The sequence below is a fragment of the Ranitomeya variabilis genome, chromosome 5 (assembly GCF_051348905.1).
Source record: "Ranitomeya variabilis isolate aRanVar5 chromosome 5, aRanVar5.hap1, whole genome shotgun sequence".
NCBI lineage: Eukaryota > Metazoa > Chordata > Amphibia > Anura > Dendrobatidae > Ranitomeya > Ranitomeya variabilis.
The window spans coordinates 146,384,260-146,397,786 of NC_135236.1; the positions used below are offsets into that span (position 1 = coordinate 146,384,260).

A 13,527-nucleotide genomic window follows, 5' to 3' on the forward strand; every position below is an offset into this window, starting at 1 on the left:
CAGCAATATTGGCAAAAGAAAGTGTCAGGAGGGAGAACATGCTATAGATTTTAGAGGGAATAGGTCTGCGAAAATCAGACTGCAATGCCAAAAAAAAAAAAATGGAAAGCCACATCCACCAGTATTCTCCACAAGTTTTAACGCATCATCATAACACCAGAATGAAAGAAAGCAGCACTGAATACAAAAATATATTTGTGCAAGCCCCAAGGACCTGATGCACTGGTTCTATAGACTAAAAAAAAACAAAACAACAACAAAAAAAATAAAAAAAAGAGAGGGAAACAGGATTAAGAAAAAAAAATAATCAAACATTCATTTATTATCCATGCAACATTTCTTTGTAAGGTTAATATTGATGAAACTTTTCATGGGTGAAAAGAAAAAAAAAAAGTAGTAGAAGCAGTAAGAGTGGCAATAGCAGCAGGCAATAGCAGCAGCTGCAGGTAGCAATAGCCGCAGGTAGCAATAGCTGCAGGTAGCAATAGCCGCAGGTAGCAATAGCCGCAGGTAGCAGTAGTCATCCTCTCCATGATATGAAGAATCAAGGGATATTCATTTTGTGCAGTAAGTGTGTGATGCCATGCCAAGTCCTTTGTACAGAAAAATATTGGCTCAAATTAAAAAATAAATAAAAGTAATAGTCTGCATGAGAAAATGTAGTGGATCTTAAAAGGAGCAGTCTCATATTGATTTTCATTATCTTTTCCCCCATTTCAAACCCAAGTAGACAAGCGACTTAAGAAAGGTTCTTATAGGAAAATACATAGAACATCAAATTATTCGCCGATGGTCTATCTGGGGATTATATGAGCAGCACTAGCTTAGTTTGGGAAGTATGTAAATACCCATTAGGGATTGTATCTAACTATTTGAGGATACATCTGCTGCTTACATAACAGAGATGGTTATGCCTACGCAAACATACACATTTACAATGAAGTGTTATAATATGTTTAAGTAGATTAGAATGGCTGCGCTAATCCTAAAACATGGCAGCGCTCCGGACTACACAACTGCATGTAGATCAGATCATGCACAGGTAACTCCAGTACTCGTACATATGGAGACTCCCTGGCCCACAACTCATTTGTGCATATTTTATATGTCAAAATCACATCTAATTCACCATTCACATCAGTTTGTAGAAGTGAAGTGAAAATGGGGTATAGCTCGATGCTTTAAATCACAAAAAAAGTTGCATCTCTGCTTCATGTGGATCCGATGTAGAAATAGTGCTGCACATTAGTCAGCGTAAGGCTCGGGGGTTTGCTGTGCACATTTTTAAGTTCCGATTTTGCTGCATATAAACAGCCAAGTTGAAGACGAGTTGACTGTCGTGTTCACATTTCATTGAAGTTTACGGTGTGTGACGTGTGCGATCAGCAGCATAGTGAATATAGGCAACACATTTGGAGACCATGTGACTATCGCAGCTCTGCGTCATGACGGGAAATCATTGCATCCAATATTGCAACGTGTCACTGCGATTACGGAGTCAAATAGCCATTTTACCTTAGCCTATAAGGTTAGTCTAAAGTTTTTAAATTGGTAAGAAATAGAGATGGGCGGACACCCCATTATTATCACTCTTTATAAATGCGGACACTGTTCTTGTTCTTATCCAGGTATTTTTTTCAGTACTTCACCACTGCAGCTATAATTCGTTTATTGCCTAGGTGAGCGTTAAGTTAAGCACAGGGAGCCATCTAAACAATTTGTACCAATATCATAAATGGAGTTAAGGAATTAAATCAAGAGGTGAACATATATTCCCTTAAAATTATTTAATTATCCAATGTTTTAAAAAACATCTACCCAGTGAACAAATTGGTAAGATGCCAAAATTGAAAAAAAAGAAGACCACAAAAAGTCCTACAATGACCCTGCGATAAACCTTGCTCAAAACCAGCCTTGCTGCGGAGGTTGAGACCCTAAGAAACAAATTGGCGCCCCCACTGAGGACTGTCACTCACTCCCCTACCTCACTCTAACAATAAAAGGTCGGAAAATAATATTCTGTAGGGAAGAGATGAAAAAAAGCAAGAAAAATTAACATAAAGAGAGCTTGGAGGTATATTGTAGGCCAAAAAATACAAATGAAAAAAAAATTATGACAATGTTAGATTGTCATCCCATACAACGATTTGTGCTCCAAAAGCTGTCAACAATGGCATTTGATGATTGATGCCTAAATCATAGGCCACATGTAGTTAATGCATTGGCAAAAGCTGCATGCCACAGTAGAGGGATCATTTCTCGTGCACAAATCATTTAATGGGATGACAATATAACATTGTTATCATTTTTTTTTTCCCATTTGTATTTTTTGGACTACAATATACCTGCAAGCTCTCTTTTTTTTTTCCCAAAAGGGCCATCTTAAGAAGCAGGGCTGCAATGTAAAGCAGGGGTAGGGAAGGTATAAAACCCAGGATCAAAAGGAAATACTATGTTATTGTATATTCTCCCACTTCCCTGGAAAAACAATTGTTCTACAAGTGGCAGCTATCATTCGGCTTTTCTTTCCTTTGGCCTGATGCCTTTTCCATCCAGTTTTAGTTGGACCCAGGATTCTTTTTAATGGTTTCTTCAGAACCTTCTAAATAGTTTATGAGCAGCCAAACCCAACAGGCTGGAGGCATGTGACAGAACAATGCACATCCTGTTCAAGGAGTTGCTTAACTAACAACTTTCTGGCCTGCTTCTTGAGCCTCACCCAGTGAAAGCATATATGTACACGGGAGGATTGATCGCCAAAGTCTGGTTACGTAAACTGACAGATAAACACAGAAAACAATTGAATGAAATGGCCTGTAGCAAACAAATGAAATAATTCAGATCATCAGACTTCTGCACCAAGCAAAAATGTAAGCAGTACTGCCCCCTACAGACACCTCACAGTTTTGCATCTATGGAAAAAGTATGGTTACTTCTGTAATATCTATAATATAATGCTAGGAGCGTCACCCTGTCTGAAGCCTTTATAGACTGCGCAAGCGCGATGAGCCTGCGCAATCTAGACCCCACAGAGGTATGCATCCGGCAGTAGCGTAGCTACCGGGGGGCAGAGGGGGCCATAGCCATAGCTCAGAGGGGGTCCACCCGGATCTACGCTACTGTAACTGTATTGGCGTGCACAGTGCGCCGATACAGTTACATTCTGCGGCAGAGCAGGGAGAATCGAACTCCCTGCTCTGCCGCTATTGGCCACTGAGCAGGCTGGGGGGGGGGGGGGGCGCCAGCAGTGGGCCCCCTGCCTGTCATGGCAAGGTCAGCTGTATCGGCATCTAGCCTTGCTGCCTTAAACTACAGGGTCTTCCTATGGGGTGCCGTCTTATACTGCAGAGTCTGCATATGGGGTGCTGCCTTATACTACAGGGTCTGCCTGTGGGGGGCTGCCTTAAACTACTGAGTCTGCCTATGGGTGCTGCTTTATACTACAGGGTCTGGCTATGGGGTGCTGTCTTATACTACAGAGTCTGCCTATGGGGTCTGCCTTACACTATAGAGTTGACAGCATGCGGGCGCAGAATGGGTGCAGGACATACCAGAATTGGGGCGCAGGATGGGAGCACATGACAGGATGAGGGAACAGGAAGAGAATAGCACAATGCAAGATGGAGGCGCACAAAACAGGATGGGGACGCAGGATGAGAGCACCACATGGCAGGATGGAGGTGCAGAATTGGAGTAGCACAAGACAGGATGAGTACACAGGAAGAGAGTAGCACATCAGAAGATGGAGGAGCACAAAACAGGATGAGGGCGCAGGATGGGGGCTGCACGTGACAGGAAGGGGGCGTAAGATGGTAGCAGCACATGACAAGATTAGGGCGCAGGATGGAAGCAGCACATACCAGGATGGAGACCATATACCAGGATGGAGACCATATACCAATATAAATGCTCGCCACCCGGGTGTAGAACGGGTTCAATAGCTAGTATCAATGCTGCATGCAAAAAAAAACACGAAAAAAAAGAAAAAAAAAAAAAACAACCTGTCCTGAGTGATTGTCTGATTTAGTCTATAACTGGTGCCACAATTCAAATTGTTAGAGAAACTGAGATATGTTCACGTTTCAGGCTTTTTTTTTTGAGAAAATTCAAAACCTGTTTGGTGTCCTCACATGGGCATAGATGTTAGCATGAGTACAGTTTATTTAAGTTACTGATATCTGTTAAAGTAAACAAGACCTGACCAATGTGTGAAATTGAAAACCACATGACTACTCAATGCTCTGCCAGTGTGAGAAAGTAAACAATGCCTAACCAACTTTATTGGTCAATGCGCTGCCAATGTCTTAAGTAAGCAATGCCAGACCGTTTAACTCCCCCCACTGATTATACATTTGTAATTGTGTATTTTTTCCTGAACTCATTAACTAATTTTTTTTTCAGAATAGTCACCATTTTTCAGAAAAATCTTTTTAAACTAAATAATTTGTATTAAATAGTTTTTTTATTTTCAAAAAAAGTTTTATAGTTTTACATTCTGATGCCCGTCAGGTCCCTTGCCATCTGCTCTCCGCTCTTACTGTCTGCCGGCCGGAATGTGAGAGCAGATCACAGCGGTGACGTCGCCGCTGCGCTCTGCTCTCACTGTACGGCCGGATCTCAGTGAGAGCAGGAAGCAGACGGCAAGGGACCTGACGGGCATCAGATGGTGAGTATGTACGGTTTTTTTTTTTTTACTTTTACGCTGGTAACCACGGTAAACATCGGGTTACTAAGCGCGGCCCTGCGCTTAGTAACCCGATGTTTACCCTAGTTACCCGGGGACTTCAGCATCGCTCCAGCGCCGTGATTGCAACGTGTGACCGCAGTCTACGACGCTGGAGCGATACTCATACGACGCTGCGACGTCACGAATCGTGCCGTCGTAGCGATGTAAATGGTACTGTGTGACGGTACCCTAAGTTTTTGTTGCCTCAGTAGAATGATTTGCAGCTACTAGACAGTTTGATTACATTTGTTCACATTGTTACCCATGATTGTTGTGTTTGAAACTGTTAGGCCGGCGTCACACTGGCAAGTTTTACGGACGTATGAGCGCAGAAAATACACCCGTAAAATACGCATAACACACGGCCAAATGATTCCTTATGTCCCAGCTCCTATCAGCCATATTTTACTGATCCGTATTATACGGTCTTGTACGGCCGTACAAAATCGCAGCATGCTGCGTTTGTCACCGTATTGCGCAAAAAAAAAAATCGCCAATGAAAGTCTATGGGGGCGAGAAAAATACGGATTACACACGGACCAGCAGTGTGACCTGCGAGAAATACGCACCGGTGTTAGAGAGAAAAGCCGGTAATTCAATTGCCGGCTTTTCATTTCTCCTTCACAAACCCGACATGATATGAGACATGGTTTACATACAGTAAACCATCTCATATCCTTTTTTTTTGCATATTCCACACTACTAATGTTAGTAGTGTGTATGTGCAAAATTTGGGCGCTGTAGCTGCTAAAATAAAGGGTTAAAAGGCAGAAAATATTACAATAGCAAGGTGACATTAACCCTTCATTACCCTATATCCCACCGCTACACGGGAGTGGGAAGAGAGAGGCCAAGTGCCAGAATAGGCGCATCTTCCAGATGTGCCTATTCTGGGGTGGCTGGGGGCAGATGTTTGTAGCCAGGGGGGCCAATAACCATGGACCCTCTCTAGGCTATTAATATCTGCCCTCAGTCACTGGCTTTACCACTCTGGCGGAGAAAATTGCGTGGGAGCCCACGCCAATTTTTTCCGCGATTTAACCCTTTATTTTATAAGCTACAGTGTCCAAATTTTGCACATACACACTACTAACATTAGTAGTAGTAGTAGCATATGTTCGGGCTGTTTTTTTATCTGCTGCAGGTTTCCAAAAATAGTAAGTGGGTAAAAGAAGTGACATGACCATTCCTCTGTGATTTTCTGCTCTGAATATTCTCTATACTTCACAATATTCAACAGAACTACTCGGAGGACCCCCAGACACCTTTTAGAGCGTTTTACAACAGTTTTTGAACTTTTTATTTTTTTGTCCTTTTCATTATTTAATGGACGAGTGGGGAAAAAAAAAAAAAAACTGTTCAAGTTTAAAACACCCTCATTTGCACATAACTGGCTCATTCCCTTTTAAGGCCAATTCATAATGCCCGAGAAACATCCCACATGAATCAGAATCAGAGCTTGACTGCACAAATGAGCTAGGCATGTTTAACTCTACGCTTTAGGCTACGTCCCCATGGCCAGTATTAGGTAGCGCTTTGGACGCAGCAGATGCTTTGGTACACGCGGTGATTCCGCATGTGTTCATTGAACCATGCGGAATCACCGCGCCCAATACATTGGAGTGGTGATATTTATCTTGCGGAAACTGAGCTTCTCCGCAAGATAAATAGACATGCTGCGGTCTAGAAAGACGCGCCGCACGTCCGTCTCCGCAGGGAAGCTGGAGGCATCCGTGCACGAATAGTGGACATGGGATTTCATGAAATCCCATCCACTATGCTGTAACATCTGGAAGCTGCGTGTTGAATGCTGCATATATACGTAGCGTCTAACCCGCTGCATTAACTGACCATGGGAACATACCCTCAAAGTCTAGTCCAGCAACAGTGGGCTTTTCCCAACACTGTTCTAGTTAATTGACAGATCTCTCCCATGTGTGTACATAGGGAGAGATAGTTTCTTAGTTTTGAAGGTTGAAGATAGACTTTAGCCAAATCAAAAGGTGAGAACAAAAGTAAAATTACATGGCGATTTTGACCTCAAATTGTATGGACACCACCTTAGCCATATATCCTGAAATCTTCCACACAATATCAGGAGCTGTCTACAAGACCTGACAAATGTGTCCCGAATAATTTTACAGTCAGAGAACTTCTATTACTTAGTATGTGTGTGCTAAATCAAGTCTGTAAACCTCAACTACTAGTGTATATACTTTACCATACGTGACTCTAGAACATCATAGTCTGCCAGCAAGGAGTGTGTGTTCATTTACATAGGTGCTCGACCATCAGTGCTGCCAAGTGATGGAGTACTAAGGCCTGACATGTGAAGTAACACCGAGTGTCAAGTAATCTACAGAATCCATCAGCGATCACCATCTGACCACCACCACCACAGGACTAGAGTGAACACTGATGACTCAGACGTACCTCGGCTTCCTGTTTGCTATCAGACAAGCCTTCAGCCATGCATTCTTTGTGCAGAAAATCCAATATGCTTTTATCATCATCATATTTATTCTGCTCTTCCTTGCTTTCTGAATCCGAGGTCTCTACAACCTCCTTCTCTGTGACTTCCATGTGGACCGCATCCTTGTGCATCCAGCTACTGCTTTCCTTCATATGCTTGACGTACTCCCTCTGCTGCCTATGCGACATCATGGGAGTCGAATGGCTATTGGAAATGGAGGTAGAATCAATGGTGCAGTCTGCGTAGTCACGTTCTTCATGAATAGTATATCCGATGTCCATCATATCAGGCACTGAGACGCTCATCCGATTAGTGAGAAGGTGACTTTTTCTAATATCCAAAATTTTCCGTGAGCTTCTCTTGGCCCTTTTAATTGACAAGTTCTGAAGAATAGGACGAGTCTTCTGTTTTAAAGAGCCCCAAACGGATGGCTTATCCAACTCCATTGCTACCAAGCCTGATGGAAATCAGTTCCACTTGCAATATATTTTCACCTATGTAAAAAGTAGAGAAATAGACATTTAGAAGTAAATAAAGATTATCTGCAAAATAAAAAAAACCACACAAACCAAAAAAAACACAGCTCCAAATGTGAACTAGAATAAGAGCGATAATTCTACTCGCATCGCCTGTCCAAAATGTAGATATTTTGTGCATTCTCGGGGAATATGACAGATTGCAACGGTTTTCTTCAGTGAGGAAAATAAGAAGCCTAGATAAGTATTGCAGGACACTGCAGACGTAGAGTGTATGAGCTCTGGAACTCACTGATTGCCTGCAGCAGTGACGTCTGCCGTCAACGTGAGGTCACTACTCAGCCAAGACAAACTGAACCTTTGGAGAACCATTCTACTCTCACTGCAAAAGTGGTGCCTGCACAGCTCTGGCCAGTTTAACCCCCTAAATGCCACGATCAATATCAATCACAGCTTTTAGAGGGCAAGGAGAGGGAACAACCTCTCCTCTTTGATAGGCGTCATTGCAGAGGCCCAATCGCTGCCCGAGCTAGTCATGATGTCATCCAGGTCACCAGGCTACACTAAGCCCCTTAGACCATCAGCAGAGAGCATGTCTAAGGAGCCTGTGTCAGTGCAGTACTGACATGTATAAGCATTGCAATGCATTAGGCTGGGTTCACATTGCGTTTACGGCAGCCCGTTCAACACATACGGTAACGGGCTGCTGTAAACGCAAGTGCCGGTATGGCAGCACGCTAGCGCAGATAGAGCATCAGCTAGCTCTATCTGCGCTAGCAGTGACGGACCCAGAAACGCTGCAGCCTGCGTCTCAGGGTCCGTCACTCAATGACGGCACATCCCTAGTGCACGCCCATTGTGGGCGTGCGCTAGCGATAAGTCCGACATAGGAAGTAATGGCAGCTGTAACGGACTACGTTACACCGCGTTTATGCCGCGGTGTAATGTAGTCCGTCTCACGGACGCCCATAACGTAATGTGAACCCAGCCTTACACAAGCGATCAGACTGCTGAAAGTAAAAGTACCACAGATGAACCAAGTATAATTAAAAAAACAAAAATAAAAGGCATCTTTTATAGGGATGAGAGAATAGCTTTGGATAACTCGTTATCCGAATAGCTACAGTGCTTACCGATTAGCTGCATCGGGAATTTGGACACCTGGAGCGCTCCCGATAATCAAGTGTTCGGCGCTGCAGTTGCATGTGTCGCTGCTGTGTGGCAGTCACAACACATTTATGGAGAGTGTTTTGTTGTGACTGTCACACGGCCGCGACACATGCAGCTGCGGCGCTGGACAGCCGATTATTGGGAGAGCTTCAGCAAGTTATCCGAAGCTATTCGCTCATGCCTAGTCTTTTAGTGTGTGACAGCAGCCAAACATAAAAAAAGCTCTAAATCTGGTATCGCTTTAATCGCACCGACCTAAAGAACAGAAAAAAAAGTCTAAATCACTTATACCGCATGAGGAGAGACGTAAAAAATAAAACCAATTTTTCACTTGCTGTTGATTTGTTCATTATGACTCCCAAAGATAGCAATAAGGTTGAGCTCACATTTATCCTGCACTCTACAGAAGAAAGAAGGGTGTTTCCAGCACATCCATCAAGTTTAAATAAAATTTATTTTTGTTGGAACATTTTAAAAACCAAATAGTAAAATTGAGAGAGACACTGCCTGACGCCTTTCTGGCACACCTTGGAGCCCCTTTAGTCATAGGCACACTCTCTCTGCGCTCTACGCTTAGCGCTTACACTGGCGTTTCCGTGTAAATCTCTGAAATATGTGATTCGCGTGGAACCCCCTGAGGAAGATTCCCTATAATGAGGCAGATGGAGGCACTGTGGAAGCCGGCGGTATCTGTTCTTTCAGTTGTGCATAAAAGCACAATCTTCCACAGTTTTGTGCACCTCTGTAAAGGACACCGGTGAACAGAGGCCAGATGGAGTCCAAAGTAACTCGGTTGTCTCATTACAGTAAATGGACTAGTTTGGCGTGTCATCTGCATTATGTCATTAGGAGATTTACCGTAGATGGAAACCCCGATGTACAGTTGGGAAAATAAGTATTTGATACACTGACGATTTTGCAAGTTTTCCCACCTACAAAAAATGGAGGGGATCTAATGTTTATTTGTAGGTACACTTCAACTGTGAGACAGAATCTAAAAATGAAAGCCGAAAAAAAAAAATCCAATTGTATTTAAATTAAATTGAATGAAATAAGTATTTGACTACCTACCAACCAGCAAGCATTCTAGTTCTCACGGACCTGTTAGTTTTTCTTTAAGAAGCCCTCCTACTCTGCACCTGTTACCTGTATAAAAGATCTGTCCACACACAAATAATCACAATCCAACCTCTCTACCATGGCCAAAACCAAAAAGCTGTCCGAGTACACCAGGGACAAAATTGACCTGCACAAGGCAGTGATGGGCTACAGGACATAGGCAAGGAGCTTGGTGAGAAGACAACTGTGGCACAATTATTAGAAAATGCGAGAAACACAATATGACTGTCGACCTTCCTCTGTCTGGGGCTCCATGCAAGATCTTGTCTTGTGGGGCAAGGATGATCGTGAGAAACGTCAGGGATCAGCCCAGAACTACACGAAAGGACCTGGTCACTGACCGGAAGAGAACTGGGATCAGTGTCTCAAACATTACTATTAGTAACACACCATAAAGTCATGGAATAAAATTCTGCAAGGCACGCAAGGTCCTCCTGCTCACACCAGAAAAAGTCCAGGCCTGTTTCAAGTTCGCAAGTGTCAATCTGGATAATCCAGAGGAGCCATGGGGAAAGATCATGTGGTCAGCTGAGACCAAAACTAGGAGTTAGACATACCGGTAACGGTATTTCCAGGAGTCCATTATGACAGCACCACAAGGAGGTTGCTCTTCATATCCTTGATAGGGACAGGAACACAGAAGAGGTTAAATAGCCCCTCCCCACCTCCACCCTTCAGTGATTTTACAAAGTACCACACCAGGATGGATACAACGCAATTTTATTGAACTTCCTCTCTATACATGTTTAGATCACACATCAGACAGGAGTTCAAGGGAGGGTAAATAATAGGTGCTGTCATAATGGACTCCTGGAAATACCGTTACCGGTATGTCTAACTCCTAGTTTCCAGGTCGTCCCTTATGACAGCACCACAAGGAGAAATACCAAATAACTCCTATTTAGGGCGGGATTACAGCTTGGAGGACCTTCCTCCCAAAGCTGGTCTGTTGTTTTGACAGAACGTCTAGTTTGTAATGTCTACAAAAGGTATTTGAACTAGACCAAGTTGCCGCCCGGCAAATTTGGTCCATGGATGCACCCGCACTCTCTGCCCATGAAGCAGATATTGCTCTCAGAGAGTGGGCTTTCAGATGTTCTGGAGGGGATTCACCAGCTGAAGTATATGCAGCGCAAATAGTAGATTTAATCCATCTAGCTAGAGTCGCTTTTGAGTCTTTTTTGCCTCTATTTTTCCCCGACATTTGTATAAAGAGGTTTGGATCAATTCTCCAGCCGTCTGTGAGTTTCAAATACTGTAAAACTGTTCTCTTAACATCCAGGGAATGGAGAGAACGTTCTTTTTCATTGTTGAAGTTCTGACAGAACGCAGGCAAAATTATTTCCTGGCTTCTGTGAAAGTCCGTCACCACTTTTGGAAGAAACGAAGGATCCAACTTTAGAATGATGCAGTCTTCCTGTATCTTTAAATCTGTTATAGACAAGGCCTGAATTTTGCCTATTCGCCTTGCTGTCGTTATTGCGACCAGAAAGACAGTTTTGAATGTTACGGATTTTAGGTCTGACTGATCAAGTGGCTCGTATGGAGCCTTCCGTAATTCATTAAGTACCAATGTGAGGTTCCATGAAGGTACTGAACTTCTTATTGTCGGTCTGATACGTTGCGTAGCTTTGATGTATCTCATTATCCAGGGATGGTTTGCTAATGGATAATCATAAAAGGCACTTAACGCTGAGATTTGTACTTTTAGCGTACTAGGCCTCAAGCCCATATCAAAGCCTGTTTGGAGGAAATTTAAGATTTGAGAGATATCTGGTTCTTGTAGAATGGATATTGGAGTATTGGTTTGAGAACAAAATTTCTTCCAAATTTTTTGGTATATAGCCGAGGTTACCGGCTTTCTGCTTTTCTTCATGGTTGAGATATCCGAGTCCGACAGTCCTTTTGATCTCAAGATTTCCCTCTCAAGATCCATGCTGAGAGTTGTAGCATCTTTAGATTTTGATGGACCAGCGGTCCCTGCGTCAGAAGATCCCGCCTCAGTGGTAGTAGCACTGGGTCTTCTATCGCCATCCACTTCAGCAGAGGAAACCAGCTCCTCTTGGGCCAATATGGCACTATTAGGATCACTACCGCTGGACTTTCCTGTATTTTTCTCAGAACTCTGGGAATTAGAGCTAGGGGAGGGAACGCGTACGCAAGTTCCATGTCCCAATGTTGAGCCAAGGCATCTATGCCAGCTGGATTGTCTCCTGGATTTAATGAGAAATTTTTTTTTGTTTTTGTATTGTCCTTTGTGGCAAACAAATCTACCTGCGGAGTGCCCCATTGTTGGGTTAGCTGAGCAAAGACTTCTCCGTTTAGAGACCACTCTGTCGGCTGCAATTTCTCTCTGCTGAGAAAATCCGCTATTTGGTTTTGTGAGCCTTTTAAATGAACTGCTGTGATGGACTTCACAGTATCCTCTGCCCAGGAGAATATTGTCTCTGCTAGCGCTTGAAGTGGACGGTGCCTCGGTCCTCCCTGATGCAGGAGAAAGGCTACCGTGGTCGAGTTGTCTGAGAAGACTCGGATATGGTGTCCCTGCACCTCGTGTTGGCACCCCTTTAGTGCTTCCCAGACGGCTGAGTTCCCTGTAATTGGAGGAACTGTTGCGTACCGATGATGGCCATGTCCCCTGAAGGTATCGTCCTTCGATGTGGGCTCCCCAGCCACTTGAGCTTGCATCGGTAGTTATATTTACACATGGAGATATCCTCCATGGTTTTCCTTTTTTCAGATTTTTTATGTCGATCCACCATGAGAGGGACTGTTTTACCTCGCTGGGTAACCGTATCTTGTTGTCCAAAGAATTTTCCTTTCCGTTCCATACAGAAAGAACTTCCCTCTGAAGCGTTCTGGAGTGAAATTGACTCCACTGTACGCTGGGGATACATGAGGTCATCAGTCCTAGAACCCTCATAGCTTTCCTGATGGAAATGAATTTGTGTTTCTTTATCGTCTGGAGCTCTTTTTTGATTGACCGTTGTTTTTGGTCTGGTAGGAAGGAGTATTCCAGTTCGGAATCTAGTAGTACTCCCAGAAATATTTTCTGTGTCTCTGGTTCGAGACTTGTCTTTTTTAAATTTATTATCCACCCCAGACGCTTCAGGAGAGCCATGGTAATTTCTATGGATTCTTCCATCTGTTGAGATGAATTTGCTATTAGCAACAGATCGTCCAGGTATGGTGCGATGAGAACTTCTTTTTCTCTTAAATGGGCCATGACTTCCGTCATGAGCTTTGTGAATATCCTCGGGGCAGAGGAGAGACCGAATGGTAGACACTGGAATTGGAAATGAAGGATCCCCCTGCGGCTTCTTATTGCAAATCTGAGGAATTTTTTATGTGAGGGATGGATGGGAACATGATAATATGCATGTTTGAGATCTATCGTGCACATTACGGAGTTCTTTTTTATTAATGGTATAATTGACCTGAGAGATTCCATCTTGAAGCGTTTGTACGCTACCCATTTGTTTAATGGCTTTAAATTTATTATTGTACGGTATTCTCCGTTTGGTTTTTTTATGGAGAACAGACTGGAGTAATGCCCCTGAAAA

At 43.4% G+C, this 13,527-nt stretch overlaps 1 protein-coding gene across 5 annotated transcripts in view; it reads right to left on the minus strand.

Moving 5' to 3' along the window:
- MCTP2 (multiple C2 and transmembrane domain containing 2) overlaps positions 1-13,527 on the minus strand; it is a 217,632-nt gene that overhangs the window by 143,181 nt on the left and 60,924 nt on the right. For all 5 annotated transcript variants that reach the window (XM_077263414.1, XM_077263418.1, XM_077263419.1 and 2 more), the window contains one exon: positions 7,160-7,693. In XM_077263414.1, the coding sequence (XP_077119529.1) occupies positions 7,160-7,645 (486 nt within the window). In that variant the 5' untranslated portion in view covers positions 7,646-7,693. The remainder of the gene's footprint in view (positions 1-7,159; positions 7,694-13,527) is intronic.